This window comes from Temnothorax nylanderi, unplaced genomic scaffold, assembly GCF_030848795.1.
Source record: "Temnothorax nylanderi isolate EJ_2023f unplaced genomic scaffold, tnyl_v1.0 TNYL_tig1243_pilon, whole genome shotgun sequence".
Lineage (NCBI taxonomy): Eukaryota > Metazoa > Arthropoda > Insecta > Hymenoptera > Formicidae > Temnothorax > Temnothorax nylanderi.
In genome coordinates, this window is record NW_027250305.1 from 1 (window position 1) to 24,200 (window position 24,200).

General features: G+C 34.1%; 2 protein-coding genes and 1 long non-coding RNA gene across 3 annotated transcripts; 1 reads left to right on the forward strand and 2 right to left on the reverse strand.

The window, feature by feature from the left end:
• Positions 1 to 667: 667 nt before the first annotated feature.
• LOC139787024 (uncharacterized) lies at positions 668 to 12,384 on the reverse strand. Its single transcript, XM_071726112.1, has 5 exons — positions 12,106 to 12,384; positions 11,470 to 11,739; positions 2,729 to 2,859; positions 2,366 to 2,531; positions 668 to 1,651 (listed from the first exon to the last, which is right to left on the reverse strand). Exons 1-5 carry the CDS (start codon positions 12,358 to 12,360, stop codon positions 1,253 to 1,255), a joined length of 1,221 nt encoding a protein of 406 aa, XP_071582213.1. The 5' UTR covers positions 12,361 to 12,384; the 3' UTR covers positions 668 to 1,252.
• A 5,069-nt stretch (positions 12,385 to 17,453) lies between these two features.
• On the reverse strand, positions 17,454 to 18,855 carry LOC139787025 (uncharacterized). Its single transcript, XM_071726113.1, has 2 exons — positions 18,829 to 18,855; positions 17,454 to 18,735 (listed from the first exon to the last, which is right to left on the reverse strand). The coding sequence occupies exons 1-2, from the start codon at positions 18,853 to 18,855 to the stop codon at positions 18,025 to 18,027; spliced, it is 738 nt and encodes a 245-aa protein (XP_071582214.1). The 3' UTR covers positions 17,454 to 18,024.
• Positions 18,856 to 20,821: 1,966 nt separating this feature from the next.
• Positions 20,822 to 23,739, forward strand: LOC139787026 (uncharacterized). Its single transcript, XR_011722510.1, has 3 exons — positions 20,822 to 21,234; positions 23,153 to 23,221; positions 23,306 to 23,739. It is a non-coding gene; the product is annotated as an uncharacterized lncRNA (long non-coding RNA).
• The last annotated feature ends 461 nt before the right edge of the window (positions 23,740 to 24,200 follow it).

A 24,200-nucleotide genomic window follows, 5' to 3' on the forward strand; every position in this document is an offset into this window, starting at 1 on the left:
TCCATAAAATAGATATGCACTATACAGTACGCGTGCCCAACAGCAATTTCATTTCTACTTCTTTGTTTTTCGCATCTCGTTATTTGTTTTCGTGAAATGGCCAACATGCACGCAAAACTGTGTCGCATAGATTTATTCAAAAAACCAGGATTATTCCACAAAGAATGTTATAAAAGTTCAATTTTAATCTAAATTATTTTGAAGATATATGTAAAGGGTAAAAAATTAATAAAATGTCAAAAAGACCAAATAATTTATAATCAATATATTAAAGTAATTAAAGCATTGATTCTAATACTATGCATAATTAATTTTTGTACTAACTTTCAAAATTTTAATTTTTATTGAAGCGAACACTTTTATAAACATTTTTATAATTATAAACAGATTTTATGTAGTATATTATATTATTTATATAATATATTATGTATACCTATTATAAAGAATAGATGAAAGTAAGTTAACTTGTAAATATAATTAGACTCCATAAACTTCGAAAATAAAATTTAATTTGAAAATTAAATTTTATATAGAATTTTGAATTAAATTTAAAAAAAAAGAAATAAAAATTTGAAGAAAAACGAGACGAATTGTAAAGTCTATTATGTTGTAAGAGAGGGAGAAGGGGGGAAGAGAAAGAGATTGAAAATGTATTAAAAATCGTGAATTATGATCTCTGAAATCTTGAATTATAATCTCTGAAATTAAAGCAATGAAGATTTTTACATTAATATTACGAATATATAACTGTGTAACAAGTTTATCAATGATATTAAAATGTAGAGTCTTCCATGTTTTTTAATGTGATCTATAATTGAAGTAATCCATGTTAATCCAAGTCAACGAAGTCAAACATTATATAATCTCTCATTTTGCATCGTAAAAGGAAGTATTTTGTAACTTCGTATGACAAAGTAGAGAGTAAAAGTTAATTAAAAAGCCATTAAAGAGAATAATTAAGTTTTCTTATATAATGTTATAATTCTCAGATTTTTCTCGATATAATTATGGTAATTTTAATTTATATTATATATATGAAAACATTATATTACATCATAAAAGAATAATTTTTGATCTTTCAAACTAAAAGATCTGTCATTATCATATCAATTCCATGATGACTTTTTCTTCAAAGCGCGCCAATATTTCTATTATTCTATTGTTTTCCATTTTAATGTATTTGCTGTACTTTGTCATGCCTATTATTATTATTTTTTCTACATTATTTATTACAACAAAAGTCAAGTATTCATTAAAGATCCAGCAAACCCCATTCGTCATACATTGGAATTCTCTTCATCATCAATTTTTTATAACCCTCGCTCTTTAGACCCGGACTTGAAAAAGTATCAGGATTCATGATCTCATCTAAATCTTTCGCCTCAGCCTTGCAGCACAGCACTATCGGTAAACATGAGAAGGATGATATCATTCCATAACTGGCTCTTCGTTTTAGGGTAGCTTTCAGTTCTTCCATGGTGGGTGGCTGCGTCTTGCAGCCCAGTTGCTTCATAGTCGCCGACAGTGCGCCAAGATATTCATTTAATAAAACATCTCTCTTGTTTTCAATGACATCCGGGGAAGGACTTGTATTGAGAAAATATTGAAGATCGATTGCCGGCGATGTGTAGACACACATTTGGAAATCCACCTGTAATATCAAACAAACTCTGTCGATCGATCGATTTTTTAAGCTCCTGGCAATTGAATTGGAAATGAAATCCGTGCCCCGGGAAAGAAGTGGGACTCGTGTTTAGGAAGTCACGGCGAGAAAGTTGAGAGTTTGCGCGAATGACACCGGCAGACAGGTGGCGGATGTACCTGAATGTGATCAAACTGGATTTATGCATTATTCATAATATACTGCAGTTTCAAGTATCTCATATTAGCGCTGCCTCTTTGTCTTGATCGCTAAAGTCGATATTGCGAATCATTAAAATGCGTTAACATATACCGCATACTTTTCGGAATATTATATATTTATGTCTTATTCATTTTGTTAATTTTTATGTAAATTTATTTTGCATTTAACTGCAACTTGCATTGCATTCAACTACAAAAATGATAATAAAAATTCAGAAATATAGATAATTAAAGCAAAGTGACTAAACGATGCTATACCTATTTATATTTAATTTATGCTCACTATGCTTTACATTTTTCAAAACTAATCTTTTAAGATATAGTTTTAAAGTAAATACGCTGTTTCAACAATATAAATTATGTCATTACATGCAGGTACAAATTAGATTTCACGAATTTCGTCATTCAATCTTAAATTTTAATCGTGATTATAATAATAAATAAATCAATAAGCTTGTATTTAAAAAAAATACATGATTTTTTATAATGTGGTGGTACTTACACAAATGTGCTGAACAGGTTTGCCATCATTGTCATATTTGAACAACATATTGTTTACCCAGAAATCGCCGTGATTAATAACATTGAATTCATCCTCACATAACTTGGATGCATCTATTCCTATTTTATATATGTGGTCGGTGAGTTTAGCAATTTTTTCCGAGTATCTAACAATAAATAAAAGTCACATGAACATGGAATTCTATAAAATTATGGAAAAATCATAAATATTTGCTGTATATTCTAAACAACAATTTGTGTTTCTATATATATTTGCCAGTTTCTGCTTATTATGTTTATTTATGTTATCTTAAACATTAAGAATTAGATTAATAAATATTACGTTTATTCATGTAAATCTTACTTTTTCATTCCTGGCCAATTTGCAACCTCATCTGCTAAAGCTTTAAGAGTCATAACGAAAAAATTTTGCATTTCTAGCGGGTACTGATCGTTAAATATTCCTTTCGTATACATCTCTTTTTGCTTTGGTTCCTAGATATTAAAATATTTTTATCAAAGAACATTGATATTTATTTATTTAATTATACAATTTAGTAAATAAGAGTAGTGTGGACTGGAAATTTGGAACATGTATACATGAGGCTATAGAAAAACATCTACGACATTAATTTCAATAACATGTGATTTCTTAACAAATTTAGAGAACATTTTTTCTTGAAGATAGTTACGAGGAGGACTATTTGTTACAATTTCTTAATGTAAATTTCAATATAAATTACAAATTACGATTTCGTAAATGTAGAAGGACTTACTGCTAACAATTAGTTAGGCACATACGTGTCTATTTAAGCTAAAAACTTAAAGCTTTTCTTTTTTGATTGTTTTAGTTTCGAAGGTATTTGATATACGCGATATATTAGTCAAGGAAAAGTCGATTTTCCTTAAGTAGTTAGGTACTAATTGTAAGAGAATAATTTGATATATTAAATCAAATAATTAGGACTCTTGATAATAAACATTAAAAATTAAATCTGAGAGTTAACGCGGTTATTTGTGTGTGATAAATTAAAATTTATTTATTAGTACTTCTTACATCTTCGACCGAACGTTTCGGCTCCGCATTGAGCCATCATCAGCGGCATAACAAATATTGCAATTTAATAATTCTTACAATCTCTGTTTTACGCTATGGATGAGTACTTCGGGACTGGAAAATCGGAAAGCCGATCTGTTCGTCTGCTCGTAACGTGTTGACGTATGGTTGGAATGTGATGTCATATAGGCCAGTCATATTAGACATCGAATCGTCCAATTAATCTTCCCAGGTTGCAACCGCCATGAATCGCTTTGATTTGAGGTGCTATAAATGGGATTTATTTGGCTTCGCAAAATTAACGCGGAATAAAAAGTTATTAACAATATTATGAACAAAAAACACGATCTTTTTTATTTTTTCTCAAATATCTCGAAAACTAAGTAAGATAGAGTAACTAACTATACGTACCTTTTTTGTAGAGCGTAAAATTATCTACAATAATGATCTGAACAACATTTATCGTCAAGTCAGTCGTTTAGCTTGCACGCGCCGTCAAAGTCCGAGACTCGGATCCCGAAAACCCTCTATTGCATCGTTTTTTTAATGTTGCGCCGGTAATTTTTTTCCGTCATTTAAAATGGAATTAAAAATCTTAAAAAAATCACACATTATCTGAGAATTACAAAGAATACTTTTCATAATGCAACCGATTTTTTAGACCCTTTTTCTTTAATTTGTAAAGAAATTTTTATTTTTTAGAATAGTCTTAGTTTTTCGCTGTTTTCAGGCCTTAGAATTTATTTGAGACGAATTTTATCGTATGCATCTTGTTGTGGACGAAATTTGCAACAAAAAAGGACCCTTGTATCTTTTTCATACGACGAACGTTGATTTTTTTATTGCCGCGCAAAGTTTAGCGTTATCCGACCTGTGCGCAATATTGGATAACTTTGCGCGTCAATAAAAAAATCAGCGTTTGTCGTACGAAAAAAATACAAGGGTCCTTTTTTGTTGCAAATTTCGTCTACAACAAGATGCATACAATAAAATTCATCTCAAATAAATTCTAAGGCCTGAAAACAGCGAAAAACTAAGACTATTCCAAAAAAATCAAAATTTCTTGCTTACATAGCTACAAACTAAAGAAAAAGGGTCTAAAAAATTGGTTGCATTATGAAAAGTATTCTTTGTAGTTCTCAGATGATGTGTGATTTTTTTAGGATTTTTAATTTCATTTTAAATGACGGAAAAAAATCACCGGCGCAACATCAAAAAGTGTGCAAGTAGAAACTTGCACATTGCTTCCTCATAGTTTTTAAGTGTGCAAGTAGAAACCTGCACATTGCTTCCTCATAGTTTTTAAGTGTGCAAGTAGAAACCTTCGCTCACAAAGCTCCTCTATGAAATAGTATATTGTGCACCAAGGGGCGAAAGTAGCGTTTTTCAGACGAGTGTGAAGTTTGCCGCCCGAGCCGAAGGCGATGGCGGAAAATCACACGAGTCTGAAAAAGCTTTCGCCCCGAGGTGCACACGATATTTTTCACAATACCTTTACGGAAAGTTCGACTTCCATGCCTAGAGAGAGGCGAGAGTGGTCAATTTCACGCCAAGGCGGCATAGCGGGCGGAAAGTAACCACTTTCCTCCCTGTTTAGCGGGTGGAAAGTGGTCACTTTCCGCCCTAGGGAGGAAAGTGGTTACTTTCCGCCCGCTATGCCGCCTTGGCATGCAATTGACCGCTTTCGCCCCTCTCTACAGGCATGGAAAGTCGAACTTTCCGTGGAGGTGTTGTGAAAAAGCTTTTATTTTATTCGATGTATAATTATTAGTATTTATTTGTTTTGGCTTTCTCATAGAGGAAACTTTGTGAGCGAAGGTTTCTACTTGCACACTTAAAAACTATAAGGCCCTTCACAAATGTTATTGTGTGAAGGGTTGAAATAATGCGTTATCAATAGAGATAAAAAATGAAGAAAAAATACAAAGTTTTAGAAAAAAGATAGCACGGTGTATAGTAACGAAAGAGAGAGAAGCAAATGCGTAGTGGTAATATAATTAGTAGTGTTAATGATAGTAGGTAATTGTAATGGTATTATGTATTTATGTATTATTAGGTATTATCAATGTAGCTACTGTAGCTAATAAATGGCTTTCATCATCATCATCATTTCTCTCTCTCTCTCTCTCTCTCTCTCTCTCTCTCTCTCTCTCTCTCTCTCTCTCTCTCTCTCTCTCTCTCTCTCTCTCTCTCTCTCTCTGTAATTGAATGTTTACTGCGAATATAAATGTACTATCGGCAATATATGCAGCCCAATGCTGGGTATGTATGCTTGTTCAACTTGCCGATAGTGTATAATCGCAGTAATCATTCAATCACAAAATTCATAAACTTGTATTTTTTCATAATAATATATAACAAAATCTATTGTATTCTTAGGTCTCTTCTACCCCTATTTCATATATAATTCTTAAAAATTTGATTGATCAGTTCTCGTGTTACACACATTTGAAATTTCGGAGAATTCGTACATACATAGAAGCTTTATAAAACTAGGTCTAATCAACCAAATCTTACATAATTATATATGAAATAGGGGTAGAAAAGACTGAAGAATATAATAGAATTAGAAAAGTTGCCAATAACACAGGCACACAAAAAAAAAGTGTCTTGGCCGAGACACTACACTAGTGTATTCCCATGTACTTTTTCCCGCTGAATCCGAATCCGAAGTCAGAATTGTCAGATTGGCTAAAATTTATGAGATAACCACAAAAAAATGCTCAAAAACACGAATTAAAGGCAAAAAAAAATTGTTTTGGCCGAGACACTACACTACTGTATTCCCATGTATTTTTTCCCGCTGAATACGAATCCGAAGTTAAAACTGACAGACTGGTTCAATATTATGACGTATCCTTAAGGACGTTCTCCGGTCCTTATACTAGAGAAAATCGATTTTCTTTAGATTTTCTTGAAACTGTGAATATACGTTAATTTAGGTGTGCTTTATGCGTGGTATAAATTTCAGTACCTCTTTCGGTATAAAAAATCAAGATACTGAGCCTCAAAGTTTCAATTTTTACCAAAAAATTTTTTTAATTTAAATTTTTTTTATTTTGGCATTTTTTCCTTATAGAACTCGACGAGAGGAGCAACTTTGGTCCTTTTGACCAACTTACCGTTTGTCCTGGAAAATCTTTTCATTAGTAAAAGTTGAAACTTTGAGGTTCAGTATCTTTATTTTTTATACCGGAAGAGGTACTGAAATTTATACCACGCATAAAGCACACCTAAATTAACGTATATTCACAGTTTCAAGAAAATCTAGAGAAAATTGATTTTCTCTAGTATAAGGACCGGAGAACGTCCTTAAGGATACGTCATAATATTGAACCAGTCTGTCAGTTTTAACTTCGGATTCGTATTCAGCGGGAAAAAATACATGGGAATACAGTAGTGTAGTGTCTCGGCCAAAGCAATTTTTTTTGCCTTTAATTCGTGTTTTTGAGCATTTTTTTGTGGTTATCTCATAAATTTTAGCCAATCTGACAATTCTGACTTCGGATTCGGATTCAGCGGGAAAAAGTACATGGGAATACACTAGTGTAGTGTCTCGGCCAAGACACTTTTTTTTGTGTGCCTGTGTAATTAATACTAAATTGTCAAAAAATATCAATTTATGAAAAGTCTCAATTGTTGAGACTTGAGATGTAGCCCTTAAAGGTTAACATTTTAAAATATTGGCAATTTTTCTAATTCTATTATATTCTTCAGTCTTTTCTACTCCTATTTCATATATAATTGGTTAAGATTTGGTTGATCAGTTCTGGAGTTATAGAAATTTCGGTGGCACATACATACATACATACACACATGCACACATACCGACATTTTTTAAAATAGCGATTTTTCGACGTTTTAGAACATTCTGAACACATTGGCATAGCGGCAACTAAAAAAAATTTTTTTACGAAAACAAAGCTTCCTCTATGAGAAAGCAAAACAAGTAGAAACCTACACATTGCTTACTTATAGTTTTTAAGTGTGCAAGTAGAAACTTGCACATTGCTTCCTCATAGTTTTTAAGTGTGCAAGTAGAAACCTGCATTGCTTCCTCTATTTTAAGCTTGTATTTTATTCGATGCATAATTATTTGTATTTATTTGTTTTGGCTTCCTCATAGAGGAAGCTTTGTGAGCGAAGGTTAAACAATATTTAAACAATATTTAAACAATATTTAAACAATATTTAAACAATATTTAAACAATATTTAAACAATATTAAAATTATATAATTAGTTTTACGGAGTGGGTACTAAGACTGCCCACTCTAACCCTCCTCCTTTCTCAGGCCTCAATCCTCAAAAAATTTAAATTCGACGTTTTCGAACATAAGCAACACATTGGTATCAAAAACTCAAAAAACAATTTTTACTTCGGTCTTTTCTACCCCTATTTCATATATAATTCTTTTAAATTCAGTTGATTAGACTTAGCTTTATATGCGATCAAAATTATAGACCTTTGATCGCGTATAAAGCTAGTTCTAATCAACCAATGGCATCGAAAACTCAAAAAACAATTTTTACTTCGGTCTTTTCTACCCCTATTTCATATATAATTCTTTTAAATTCGGTTGATTAGACTTAGCTTTATATGCGATCAAAATTATGGAACTTTGATCGCGTATAAAGCTGGGTCTAATCAACCAAATCTTAAAAAATTATATATGAAATAGGGGTAGAAAAGACTGAAAAATATAATAAAATTAGAAATAAATCGATATCTCAATATTTGCGGAAATTAGAGCAACCACGGACATTTTTAAAAAAATTCAAAATTTTTTTAAAAAAGAACCTTTTTACCGATCATCGCCAAATTCAATACCAACCTTCCTTGAATGATACTCTATCGATTAAAAAAAAAACAGCCCGATATCTCAATATTTGCGGAAGTTAGAGCAACCACAACATCAAATGTGCACATACACACACACACACACACACATACGGACATGTTTTTTTAGACGGTATTTCGACGTTTTACAACGATCTGAACATATTGACAGAAAAAACTCAAAAACCAATCTCTTCGTTGGTTTCTTCTACCCCTATTTCATATATAATTCATTTAAATTTGATTGACTAGACCCAACTTTATGCGCAATCAAAGGTTCATATATGAAATTCACGAAAACAAAGCTTTCTCTATGAGGAAGCAAAACGATGAAATCGAAGGTTTTCGGGATCCGAGTCTCGGACTTTGACGGCGCGTGCAAACTAAACGACTGACTTGACGATAAATGTTGTTCAGATCATTATTGTAGATAATTTTACGCTCTACAAGAAAGGTACGTATAGTTAGTTACCCTATTTTGCTTAGTTTTCGAGATATTTGAGAAAAAATAAAAAAAATCGTGTTTTTTGTTCATAAAATTGTTAATAACTTTTTATTCTGCGTTCATTTTGCGAAGCAAAATAAATCCCACTTATAGCATCTCAAATCAAAGCGATTCATGGTGGTTGCAATCTGGAAAGATTAATTGGACGATCTGATGTCTAATATGACTGGCCTAATACAAGTGATCAGGAGAACGCAAGTATGAGAATTAATATTGTGGCCATTTTTAAATCCATTGTTCAGCAATGCGACTAAGACGACACATATATAAGTATAAATAGTCTTGAACTTTATGCTTATGTGTCGTCTTAGTCGCATTGCTGAACAATGGATTTAAAAATGACCATGATATCAATTCTCATACTTACGTTCTCCTGATCTCTTAACTGTGACATCACATTCCAACCATACGTCAACACGTTACGAGCAGACGAGCAGATCGGCCTTCCGACTTTCCACTCTTTCCAGTCCCGAAGCACTCATCTATAGCGTACCTACGGAGATCGTGAGAATTATTAAATTGTATTTGTTATGCCGTTGATGATGGCTCAATGTGGAGCCGAAACGTTCGGACAAAGATGTAAGAAGAATTAATAAATAAATTTTAATTTATCACGCACAAATAACCGCGTTGGCTCTCGATGGCCAGATTTAATTTGATATACGTTTTTGAGTAAATTGTAGTCTTTTTTTCATGAAAGATACTTTTTCAAATTGTTTTCTTAGCTAAACGCCGAGGCACGTGCTGTAATAAAGGATAATAAGGGATATTGGACTTTGGTTAAAACGGTTATTCTCCGCCAGGCATTTCTGCTGGATCATTCGCCGTGTAGTTTCGAACTCCCATTCGACCATACAAAATTGCTACGGTTTACGGTAACCATTATGCCGCACGCATTATTACAGTGTATGTACATATCTGTAGTATCAGAGGTTTAGGACACGATATTTATCTTGGATGGATCCAGTTACGTAACAATCGTTAATGGACATAATAATTTTTTCTTATTTTAACACATATCTGTTCGAGCTCTTATGAATCTTTCATGACTAGTTATTACTAGTAATTTACTGGAGTCTTAAGGCTCCTGGATGGTCACCGCGGCCATATTGAATTCTTACTATCGAGGCGAGGAAAACACCCAATTTTGTCGTGCATGCCATTTTCAAATAAAAAGACATTTCAATAAAACATCACTATAGATCGTTTCAGAACACTTCCGAAATTGACCGAAAACATCCTTTTCCCTCGACAATAAACAAACATCCATAAAACGAAGCCTAAACATACGGGAAAACAGCCGTTTTCCGATTATCGAAAAGAGGTGAAAACGTTCCTTCCGCATGCAAATCTTACTTTTCGGTCAATTTTACGATTTTCACGAATACGTTAAACGTTAGAGCACAAGTACTGAGCGAATAATAAAGAAATAGCATGCACGACAAAATAGGTTGTCAACATGTCACAAAGGACAGAATTCTCCATTGGAGAGAGTTCTTATTTCTGCCGCGACGGTACGTCGCCACCGTCAACGCAGAGTTCTCGGCTCAGGATCCAGGAGCCTTAAATGCATCATTTATCGCAAAAAAGTGCTAAGTGCTGATGAGTGCTAAGTTTTATCTTTTCATTCATGCTATTAAAAAATTTGAAACTAATTATATAAATACAGCATAAGATTTGTGGCTTTAATATATCTGCAAAAGATTTGTAACTTTATTGTAAATATATTTTATTTTGTATATATTTTATCAACTGCATCTAAATTTATTCTGAATTAGAATTCATTATACGAGAAATATAATTTTTCATTTTTTTTTAACAAAAGGTGTTGAATGTATGATATTTTATTCTACATAAATTAAAACGGTGAAATGCACAAATTAGATATTATTAAAGTGCAAAGCTAATTATAATTAATATGGCACAAATTATAAAATTTCTAATAATATATGTTTTCTCTCCTCTTCTAAAAAGGGCATGTCATCGATACTCGAATCTATCGAAATATTGTTGTCGCTTTTCCGCGATGTCGATTGGTTCTCTTGTTGCGCTTACTTCATGAGCGGCTGTCATGGCATATTTTGACAGTTGTGTGGTTAACAGTGTAAAGTTAATAGTAACAGTGAAATATTAAAAACAAATAGCGCGCGCGTAGCGCGCGTCTGTGATGTTTAATATTATAAAACGTAAAAACTTTGCCCGCCACTATACATTTATGCAACAAGAAATTTCAATTTAGTATGAAGTTGGGCAATATGTTTGTACACGGTATTAAAACAAAATGTGTACCATTTTAAAATATTAATTAGAAACTACTTCTCTATAGGATCTAAAGTGTTAAAAGCACATTGTCCTAAAGCTTTACAAGTTTCAAACTTATCTCTTGATAGTATTTGAAGCAATTAATGTTTCATCGCTTTAAAATATATTAATGTCTATTATATGAAACATTTGAATATTTCTGACGACTATGTATAATGTATAATGTGTTTAATATAGTGCAATATTCGTATAATATAGTGCAAGAACTCTCCTAGCATGCAATACAAAAAATGACTTTCCATGTAAATATATATTACTTATATCATTCAGAGAATATTAACATGGAAATTTGCACCTTGTATGGTTCATGGTTTCGTGCCACTAACCTGAATTCGTGATAATCGCGATGAGACATTACAAGTGAGTCACGCGTAGTGATTTACCTTCTCGCATATGGCTACAGAAGCTGCGTGAAACCTGGCTAGTCCGTCAAGCGCCAATATGGTATGAGCTAGGTCAAGACCAGACAGACGATCGGCCATGCGAAAGCCGAGAGGCGCGAGATCCTCGATCACCAGAAGTGTTGGATTTTTATATTGCACGTATAGGCCCTTCCCGCTTAAGCGATGCTCCGGTCCTAACAACTTATTCATTTTATCCAAGGTATCTGACATCATCAATATCTCGATGTCAAAGACGCCTGATAATTCGATCTGTAAAAAGTTTATTTAAGATTAACAAATAAAATCTTTTAAAATCAAACAAGCGTGCAATTAGTTTTGCGATGTAAGGCTTTAAATAAAAAGTTTTGGTTTCTCAGAAATGACAAATAAATAATAATTTTATTCCGCAAATCAAAATTGATTTTAAAATGACTGAAGCATATACTTTTCTTCTAAATGTAGGTATATGTGCCTCTTTGAACTTGATAAAAATAATTTTATTTTTAATCACTGATTGCCTAGAAAATAATTGTCCTGATCTTTTTGTTGATCAGAAATCTACTTCGAAATAGTAGAATCTGCCACTTAATTTGATTTATTTGTATTAGAAGTATTATATTAGTTGAATCAACTTACAAAGTCCTGACGAATGCCTTCAGCTATAGGCGAGATTTTGACAATGATTGATTTCTTCTCCGTAATTTTACTGTCGCCTTGGTCACGCGAAAATTCGGCAGTAACCCTAATCATGTCGCTTAAGTAGTTGTCACCCTTAGCCGTGGCCGGTTTCGAGAATATATCGATCATCTGAATCGAGTTGTCGCCTTCTGACTTTCGCAGGATCTTCTCTACGAAGCATTGATTCAGCCATGCCGGTGTCTCTAGGGCCATTTCTGAAATTGCAATTGGAATTGGAGAATTTTTCCGACAAATCATTGTTCTTCCCGCCGTGTCACAAAACGCAAAAATGATTCTTTACGATAACTTATTGTTCGCAGCGAGATTTATCACGTTTCCTTTCTCCCTTTTCAACCGGCTCCCTTCCACTCATTCCGGCCTTTCCACCCTTTCCTTCGTCGCGCCCCCCTTCCGCCGTTTTTTCCCCCGCCCGCTTTACCGTCGTTTTTTTCTTCATATCCATCGATATTCAAGACGGGCGCGCATTCTCCTATACGTTTGAGTTAAGAGCTGTTTTAATTAAGAGCGTAATGGAAAGCCGCTTTTCCCTTTTCCCTTTTTGGTCAACGGCATACGTACGTTCCGCATTGAGATCCCGTCGAATGTGATCGAGTTGCGGTATTTGCGAGAAATTTGCGTCAAACGACGCGTCTGGCGCGCCGCGATCGCGTGCGTACTTGTGGTCGAATGACATCGGCCATATGCATATTTCACCTTGATGAGTTTTCTCAGAAATGTTTTCCGCGGTTTTCTCAGAATCAAATCCGCCCATTATTAGATGGACGTTTAATGACTGAACTTATGAAGAACACATATAATTTTAATAATATATGAATAATTTATAGCAAATGATATAAATCACAATGAAAATGGTTTACTAATCAAGTGCTAGAAATGCAAATAAATGACAAAACTTTTTATTCTTTAATCGACTTCAAATAAATGTTATTTTAATTAAATTATGATACATCTTAATTGCAATGATTAATGTAATAAATTGATTAAAATAGATTTAAGAGAATTTTGATAAAATAGATGGTTCCATTTAAAAAATGCATATAATTATACAAATCTTATACTACATAAATAAACTCATAAAAAACTCATAAACTATCTTTATTGCTTATCCACGCAGGGTTTGCAAGTCGTTTTTATAAGGAACGTTACCCAAACCTTTACACTACAACCTTTTCTCCTCTCACTTTAACTCTTTGGACCAACGGGTTAACGTCTCTTTCCGAAAGACGGAGCCCATTTTCCTCCGCACAAGAGCCTATCTTGCACGGAGGGGCGCAGCTTCGGAAAAACATTCCATGTTTACATGGCTCTAGTGGACAGAGCTCGAACCTGGTTCCTCAGATTACGAGTCTGGCGCTCTACCACTAGACCACACTGCCGCCCTTAATACTACATAAATATGTATTGATATATTTAATTGTGTAATACCTCTTTTTTTAGTTGTACTATTTTTACATTATATAACTCTAACATACTAACATTAATCATTACGAAAACAAAAACAACGAGATAAGATTAGAGTTGAAAACTGTTCATTTGACGTAATAATTGCTCAAGCAAGTACGTAATCGCGTATGTCATGCTTAGATAAAGCATAACATATGATTATACACTTGTAGTAAAGTCACTACGCTATTGAAGAATATGAACGTAATTTCTTTATATCGAAGTCAAATTATTATTATTCAGTCAACATTGTTGTATGTTTTACATTGTTACGTCTTAATATGTTACTTTTCATTTATTTGAAATACCTACTATAAAAATTAATAGCTTTACACAATTTTCAATGTCAATAATCATCAATTTGCTACGACACATAATAAGTATGTAAATCTGTTTGATTGTTTATTCTATTATATTACTATTATTATAGTTTTTCCTAAGAAGTATTCACAACAGATTTCTATATATTTTTATTTTAATATTTTCATACATTTTAATTAGAATAGCATACTATATTGCTTAAGGAGGTTGGTTCGCTCTTCGTGCGATGAAGGGGCGCGCGGCAGGGGAAAAGCAATAGGTTAGATTTTCGTCGCGTGAAATAAACGAATTTTAGCAAATAAATATGTGGAATGCATTTAATTGCTGTTTCTTAAGGTTTAAAAAGAGTTGTTTGTACAATTGAAACCCAAATACGTTATTATCCACATTGAAATGTGGAAATAATAAATGTGGTCCTATTTTATTTTTACAATTTCTTGATAACTATAAAGACGAATCATTTCAGTCTTCGAGAAAGTTCTTCCTAAATATGTAAAGAGTTATTTGCACCTATTTTCACTAAATTCTTATCATTTTTAATATGCTTTCGAGAGTTACATTACAGGTTAGGTAACATTTCTGCTGTGTCGCCCGTGTATAAGAGAGAGACAAGAGTATAACTTCAATAATTAATTAGGGTAGACCGGGGCACGTTGTCACACGGGGCACGTTGTCACATCGGCTTTATTTAAAAAACTAATAATCAGAGGACTACACCCGTTATTCCCAAAACGTGTTAGTGTATGCCCATCTTTGGTATGTTTACAGTGTTGAGATTGCTCCAGCTGTGTTGACGTAAAATCAACTTGAAAGTTTTTTGCGACCGTAAGTAAATCTTTATTGACTAATATTCAACGTACTGGACATGAAGCTTATGTTTTTTCAGAATAGACCTTTATATTATCTTAAAGTATGTACTTTTACCTACCGCGTGCAATACCTAACCTTATGAATATCTCAAACGTGTCGACCATGAGGCTGTTTGGAGTAAAAAAATGCCCTCGGGGCACGTTGTCACATACAATTTTGATATTACTCTAACCTTCTATTGTGTTTAGCTTGCTCTTCTTTACCGACTTCTTTATCGATTGGATTTATTATCTCTAGGGTCGTTACTCATCGATATTTCGTTATGTTCGCCACCGCGCCTATAAAATGTGTATCAATAAGTTGCGCATTCGAGTGGAATTCTTGTATTTAGATTAAGACGAAAATTTTGTACTTTTTTGAATTAAAATAAATGTTTCTGTGAAGGATTTTACTTTTTTACATTGCAGCGCACTATAATATATTGATATTTACGTTGAATACAGTTTGGATAACATTTTGCATGCAATTACATTTGATGTGACAACGTGCCCCGGTCACGGCCTTTCCACCCACACAAGCGACCGGTCGTTATTTATTGTTATGTAACAACTGTAGAGTAACAATCACACAAAATTCGATACTGTCCAATTGAAGCTGAGGGTTCACTCGAAATTTTGGCATATCAAAGTACTCTCAAATATTAAATGTAAAAAATACAAAAAATATTGAACAAAATGTGTGACAACGTGCCCCGGTCTACCCTACTCGACAACCATGCAGACGATTGTCTTCAACTTTGCCATGGACGACAGATTCCCATAGACGAATATTCTCCGTAAATTTGAACTAATTCTTATCAAAGTGATTTTACTAACCACCCTCCTTAATTGTTAAAGGCATCAAATTCGGCTTCAAGTCGTCGAGCTACAAAAATATCGCGCTAATTATATTTGCTGCACAGCAAACTCATAAAGTACATGTAACACTCAAATGAGAATCTTGTTAGATTAAATATACTTATCTTAAAAGAAAACAAACCCAAGTTTTCTCCTCAATTTTGATGAACTTTGGGTATGTTACATTAAAGATAAAAATAAGAGTATTTTTTAGTGCTCTTACGCATGTTAAAGAAGTGACACACTCCATCGGAAAAAATCAATTCTTATGTTTCTAATCTAAGCGTATATCTCATCGAAACGATAAGATATAGGTAAAAATGTTTTAACTGAACTTTTAATGTACACGATCTTATAGCGACGCGCGACGCTCCTTTTATGATATACGAAATCGTGATTAACATTATGTTACTGCGTGAATGCATTTATTAATATCACCATGCTGCATCATTCTAATTAACTTTTAGCTGGTTGAAGTTTGGAACGTTCCTGGAGCGATTTTTAAAAATCGATTTGTTCCATTTCTCCTCTCGCACAGAGTTAGTTCTAAGCGTCAGACAAGCAACAAAAAATAGTAGGAGCAAATACACGCGTCGGAAGGCACCCTTACGCACAATAAACTACCCTTCAGATCACTAAAAGAATTCTTGCGTCTCTAAAACTCATTTGTTCTATTTCTCCTCTCGCACAGAGTTAGTTTTAAGCGTCAGACAAGCAACAAAAAATAGTAGGAGCAAATACACGCGTCGGAAGGCACCCTTACGCACAATAAACTACCCTTCAGACCAATAAAAAAATTCTTACGTCTCTAAAACAGATTTGTTCCATTTCCCCTCTCGCACAGAGTTATTTCTAAGCGTCAGACAAGCAACAAAAAATAGTATGAGCGAATACACGCGTCGGAAGGCACCCTTACGCACGATAAACTACCCTTCAGATCACTAAAAGAATTCTTGCGTCTCTAAAACTCATTTGTTCTATTTCCCCTCTCGCACAGAGTTAGTTCTAAGCGTCAGACAAACAACAAAAAATAGTAGGAGCGAATACACGCGTCGGAAGGCACCCTTACACACGATAAACTACCCTTCAGACCACTAAAAAAATTTTTGCGTCTCTAAAGCCGATTTGTTCCATTTCCCCTTTCGCAAGGAGTTAGTTCTAATCGTCAGACAAACAACAAAAAATAGTAGGAGCGAATATACGCGTCGGAAGGTACCCTTACGCACGATAAACTACCCTTCAGACCTCTAAAAAAATTCTTGCGTCTCTAAAACCGATTTGTTCCATTTCCCCTTTCGCACAGAGTTAGTTCTAAGCGTCAGACAAACAACAAAAAATAGTAGGAGCGAATACACGCGTCGGAAGGCACTCTTACGCACGATAAACTACCCTTCAGATCACTAAAAAAATTCTTGCGTCTCTAAAACCGATTTGTTCCATTTCCCCTTTCGCACAGAGTTAGTTCTAAGCGTCAGACAAACAACAAAAAATAGTAGGAGCGAATACACGCGTCGGAAGGCACCCTTACGCTCTAGAACACCGTGACCGCCGGGGCACGAAGCCCTCGGGGCACGCGCTCCGCCTAACCGAGTAAGTAAGGAAACGATGAAAGTAGTGGTATTTCACCGGCGATGTTGCCATCTATATCAGTCATCTTTTGTCAATCGTTGTTGCAAGACTGGTACGTATAGGTTAGTGACGCGCTTTAAAAGTATTTAACTGTTTAAAGCGCGTCACTAACCTACATAGGTTAGTTGACGCGCTTTAAACACTTAAATACTTTTAAGGGGGAACATACGAGTAGACCACAAGAAAAAAAGGTGAAATTTGGGAATTTTTATCTAGAAAACTATTAATTCGATTCGATCCGGGTTTGTTTTATTTAACAGTATCTACATTGAGGCACGTACACAAATTTTTTTAAGGGAATTAATTCCCTCGGAGCGCTGTTCTCGTGGCCGGCGTAAAATGTGTTCCTCGTGGACACGGTTCACGGTTCCCAAGATTTCGCGCAGTCGGTTGATCTGAAACGTAAAATTAAAACGGATTCTTAAATAGCAATACATAAAGCAATTTTTATCGGTAGATTTCATTTAAAAAAAATTTTTTACCGAAACGTCGACTGTTTGAACTCAGATTCATTTTTCGACCCAAATTTTCGACCTTTATAGTCTGATAAAAAAAAACTAGTTGAGTAAAAAAAAAATCTTCCGATGAAAACGAGAAAAACTATCGCAAAACATTGTGTATAAATTTGAAGCAAATCGGTCCAGCCGTTCTCGAGATATTCTGGGAACCGACTTCGAAAAGTATGTTTTGAGATAATCGAGTTTAAAATTTGGCAAAGAAATTACGTGTAAGATAGAGATTATTTTTTTATTTACCGTTAATCAGCGATTCCAGGGCCATAAAGTAATCCCTCCGCAGCTGTCGCAGCATCCTCAGCAGCAATTCGTGACTGTCTACGCTGAATTCTCCCTTCACGGGTCGCGTTGTGAGCTTTAATTTCGCCGATACGAATGCGCTCCACATCCTCGACTTCGCAGTACCGATCAGCATTCTTTCCGACTTTGATGCCCAAAGTATCCATAACTTGAAGATAGGATTTGGTCCCAGAGTTGAAAGTACATGTCGCAATATTGGCGGCAATATTTACAATGTTTGAACCGCTGTGGCTTACTTTGGGTGCTATCCGCCAAACTACATTATTGAAGCTCTCATTTGAATTTTGTGTATATCCTCCGACGCAGCGTTGTAATAAATTGTCAGAACTTAGGTCTCTAAAAATCGGTTCAATAACTTTGGCAACATCCGGATGAAGAGCGGGCTTATAGTGGTAGCTGTTCAATGTATTTGTAGCTTTCGCTTGCTGCCAAGAACACCATGAATCGCTCCCTGGTGGACACCAGTGATGCTGCGGCTTCTGGTCGGTTGATATCATATGAAGAAAGCTGGCCATAATAGCTTTCTTCATATTTTCAACAGAATTACTATTACGTCTTATCGCGAGACCGTAATAAATAGTGAGTTTGTCAATTAAGTTACAAAAAACCAAACCAACCAACCAACCTAATCTGTTTTGATCAGCAGCTGCTAGCTAACAAAAGCGTCTCGTCTTTATTTCGACGAATCCGGCGGCTCGGTCACAGTCGACTGCCTTTCGGCGAATCCGGTGTGGAAACTCGATTGCTCGACCGCCTTTCGGCGAACCGCCCATAACGTCCACAATTTTTCGAATTTTAACATGAAATTTACACACAATATTCTTTATACTTCAAACTTTAAGAAAAGTGAAAAAAAATCGATTTTTTGAAAATTCTACTCGTATATTCTCCCTTAAAGCGCGTCACTAACCTACATTAGGTTAGTTGACGCGCTTTAAACACTTAAATACAAAATATCTGCTTTAATGAAAATCACAACTTTAAAATAATACATTCAATTTTAATTCTACGAAGTTCGACGAAATCGGTGAGGAGGCCACTATTCTTCAGATTTACCTAATGTTTTATTATGTATATATATAAACGAGCTTGTAACGCTCGCCACGAACCCATGTGGCATCTCGTTTCGCGTGGAAAGTGTATGCGTGAACTATTTCAACATATATATTAGTCATTTATGCCTTCCAATACTCAAAATAACTGCTATATTTTCCAAACTTTTTTTGTTAATAACTTTTTAACGAATAACGACCGACGGCTAAAACGTTCTGAAGGTCACTCGGGGTCATGACCTTGACAACATATATCAAGGTCATTGAAATCGGAGAGGAGGCCCCTTTTATGCATAAATACCGAATTTTTTTAGTGATCTGAAGGGTAGTTTATCGTGCGTAAGGGTGCCTTCCGACGCGTGTATTCGCTTCTACTATTTTTTGTTGTTTGTCAGACGCTAAGAACTAACTCTGTGCGAAAGGGGAAATGGAACAAATCGGCTTTAGAGACAAAAGAATTTTTTTAGTGGTTTGAAGGGTAGTTTATCGTGTGTAAGGGTGCCTTCCGACGCGTGTATTCGCTCCTACTATTTTTTGTTGTTTGTCTGACGCTTAGAACTAACTCTGTGCGAAAGGGGAAATGGAACAAATCGGTTTTAGAGACGCAAGAATTTTTTTAGTGGTCTGAAGGGTAGTTTATCGTGCGTAAGAGTACCTTCCGACGCGTATATTCGCTCCTACTATTTTTTGTTGTTTGTCTGACGATTAGAACTAACTCTGTGCGAAAGGGGAAATGGAACAAATCGGTTTTAGAGACGCAAGAATTTTTTTAGTGGTCTGAAGGGTAGTTTATCGTGTGTAAGGGTGCCTTCCGACGCGTGTATTCGCTCCTACTATTTTTTGTTGTTTGTCTGACGCTTAGAACTAACTCTGTGCGAAAGGGGAAATGGAACAAATCGGTTTTAGAGACGCAAGAATTTTTTTAGTGGTCTGAAGGGTAGTTTATCGTGCGTAAGGGTACCTTCCGACGCGTATATTCGCTCCTACTATTTTTTGTTGTTTGTCTGACGATTAGAACTAACTCCTTGCGAAAGGGGAAATGGAACAAATCGGCTTTAGAGACGCAAGAATTTTTTTAGTGGTCTGGAGGGTAGTTTATCGTGTGTAAGGGTGCCTTCCGACGCGTGTATTTGCTCCTACTATTTTTCGTTGCTTGTCTGACGCTTAAAACTAACTCTGTGCAAGAGGAGAAATGGAACAAATGAGTTTTAGAGACGCAAGAATTCTTTTAGTGATCTGAAGGGTAGTTTATCGTGCGTAAGGGTGCCTTCCGACGCGTGTATTCGCTCATACTATTTTTTGTTGCTTGTCTGACGCTTAGAAATAACTCTATGCGAGAGGGGAAATGGAACAAATCGGCTTTAGAGACGCAAGAATTCTTTTAGTGATCTGAAGGGTAGTTTATTGTGCGTAAGGGTGCCTTCCGACGCGTGTATTTGCTCCTACTATTTTTTGTTGCTTGTCTGACGCTTAAAACTAACTCTGTGCGAGAGGAGAAATAGAACAAATGAGTTTTAGAGACGCAAGAATTCTTTTAGTGATCTGAAGGGTAGTTTATCGTGCGTAAGGGTACCTTCCGACGCGTGTATTCGCTCCTACTATTTTTTGTTGTTTGTCTGACGCTTAGAACTAACTCTGTGCGAGAGGAGAAATGGAACAAATCGATTTTTAAAAATCGCTCCAGGAACGTTCCAAACTTCAACCAGCTATTAATAGTTTATTTTTGACATATAGACTTTAAAAGGATTTATTTGAAAAAAATTTAACTTAGATATGTGTGTGTGCGCGATGTTTTCGTAGATTATTGGTTATCTTAATTGTTGATTGTAACATGTTTACTCCATATATGTAATTACTTTGTATTTAGAATACAGCATTACGCTAAGCAGTCTGATGTTCAAATGGCCGGCATGCTGAGCTGCGCACTTAGCTACCGATCCGAGAACACCGACGCTTCGCAAACCAAGTTGACTAGCAAATCTGTGAACGTCAGTGTAAGTATGCAATTTGTGCGAAAGAGCAAAAAGCGCAGGTTGTGTGTCACTTGAAAATTTTTACTCACGATGCGTGATTGACGCGACCAGCTGCATGGTATAGAATGTGAGTATTCAACTGTAATGTTTATTTTAATTATTTACATAAATTTATTATATATATGTTAAACGCATATAAACTAACACATGTGTTACATGCTCTAAATCTAAACTAATACGCGACGAGCATCGCATGTGTGTTTGTGTCGATTGTAGCAAAGTTTCAGAATAACATCATTTTAAAAGTATAAAAATATATATTTGTATGTTAAAATGTCTCTTTCATCTTTAGTGCACTTTGTTATTTTTACCTCCTTTTTTTCAACTGCTTAAATAAGTCTATTTTTTAGAAGATACGAAAAAGTCATAACTATCTTTACAATATCTGCTTCAATTTTCCAGAAAATATAAACGTTTTTTTTTTAATGCAAAAAAGAAACAAAAAGTTATATTTACGAAAGTAGATTTTTCTGATTTTCACAAAATCTTTCTTTATATTTTATTATCCTTTTAAAATCCTAATGACAATCTTTCTATTTTACACATATTCAGCTTTTTATTAAGGTAAATGTACCAATAAATAAAAAATCATTGCTTTATGAGAAATTATAGTAAATTTGAGAAGATTGAAGTTTTTTTCTTAATCAATTGCAACTGTATAAAATGATCGATTATATAGAATTGAGCGTAGAATAAAGATAAATTCCAAAAGGTATATTTGTCTCTGTATATAACCAATGAAAAATGACTGTCTTAGCGTCCGAATTTAAATATCCTAGTACTTGGCTAATACTTGGAAATAGCTTTTTCTAACCCAAAAAAAAAATTTTTTTTTAAATAATAATGGTTCAACTAAAAATGTTGAACTTTTGCATCATATTTGTGATATACGGTCCCATTGACCTTAATTGGTTATTTATTGGTATATTTATCTTACTTACAATTTTGCATTGAAAAAACTCACAGAAATAGAAACTTCGATTGTGGTTATCTACTCGAACGAACGAGCAAGCACGTGTGCCCGATAATTAGTCGGTTAGTTATTTATTGGTCGAGCGAGTTTTTCATGTACCGATATGTAGCCAAGCAAATTCTTGTTCAAAAATACATTTGAATTAATTATATTATAATTTTACATTGTTCTAAATGTTCTTAAGATTCTAGAAATGCTTCATACACCTAGGGAAAACAAATATTAATCTCACAAATCTCAGCCCATCCCTGACGGAGAGAATTCAAACAATATTTTGAATAGCTTAAACTAAATAATCTATTGACATAATTTAAAATATTACAAAGCTAAATAACTACATAAAATAAAAAATTTGAAATTCTGTTCGTATTTGACATACAAAACTTATTAAAAATTCATATTTGCATTAATAGTTAGATACTGGGACATGGTTACTCATTGGTACATTTACCTTACTTTTTGAATTTTGTTTCTAAATTAGAAACTACTCAAAGTCACATAAGATATGATATACAGTGTACCATTTATGTTTCAATTTAAAAGTGTATCGTTCTAGGGTTAAATTATGCAAATAGCTAAATAACAATATAAAAAGTACGTTATTCAACTTATGAGAATACTATTTTATTTAATCATATTATTCATAATATTTTATCATTTAATGCCTATAAGGATAATAAAAGTTCTACTGTAACGCACATGATAAGACATATAAAACTTACTGGATAGGTCACGTGTAGTATTAAGTAATTATTCGTTTACAATGTTCACCTTATATACTCTACTCAATGTTTACTTTACACTAAAATTTAATTTTTAAATCACAACAGAAAAAAAGCGTTAAATTATTGCAATATTTATTTAAAAATGTGCGCTTTTAATTTAAATTACTAATAGATATTACTAATAGATAATTTTGCTTTATGAATAATCATTGCTTGAAAAGTATTAGGTACTTCACAGGAAAAATATTCAAAATATATTCAATAAAGAAATCATTTATATATTTCAGATAATAAGCCAATTGGATGGTACAGTTGGTTAAATGCAAAATACCGTGATTTGATACTTCAACTTTGCCGTAAGTATTACACAGATTTGTGCCGTATTTTATAATATTATTTGCTATAATATTAATGCTAATTTTCTCTCCTTTTTGTTTCAGTTGTACCCTATGTCGGAGCAGTAGTAAAAATTTATTATAAATATGTACTTCTGTTGACATTGTGGCTTGTAAAGAAATGGCCTGTATTAGCATGGTTGTCACTCGGAAAACAAAATTCTCACATCATATTATATTAAAAATACGTGTATAATCAAATCTCTCTCTCTTACTTTCTCTTTTTATATAAGTATAGTACTTTATATACTTTATACAACGATTGGGGAAAGCCAGAAGTAATATATAAAGAGAGACAGATTAGAAAGAGGGAATTAGCGGAGATGTTTTTTATTAAAAAATTTGATGACACCATTAACTCTTACAAAAAGACACGAAGAATCTTAACGCTCTCTACGAACATATTATAAAAGAAACATAATTTCCTCTTCTTCTTCTCTGTTTCCCTCTCTACGCCCTAGCTTTTATTATTGACGACATTGGTTTGTTTTTATTGCTCTCTCCTCTCTCTCTCTCTCTCTCCTCTCTCTCTCTCTCTCTCTCTCTCTCTCTCTCCTCTCTCTCTTGTCCGGTTTGTCAGTTTAAATTTTACCACCGCACGGCTCTCCGACATGTCCTTCGACATAAACGACTAACGAAAATGCATGTATTTTACCTCTGTGATTTTAACGCACAAATATGTAAGCTTCTGATTTATATAATTATTTATGGATTTATACTTATTGTTGCGTGCTTCAATTTTTGATGTTTAGTTTTTAGATTCGGCGTCGTTTGGGCATTATGTCTGACTGATTAATATTTGTGAGTTGTTATACGCTTGAAAAGGACCGAAATCTGCGGTCGAAACGTAGCGTTTTGTGATCAATAAGATTTGCCAGTTGGGTCGATCATAATCCTTTTTTAGCTACATGTTAATTATTCACTGGCGATTCAAGTTCTC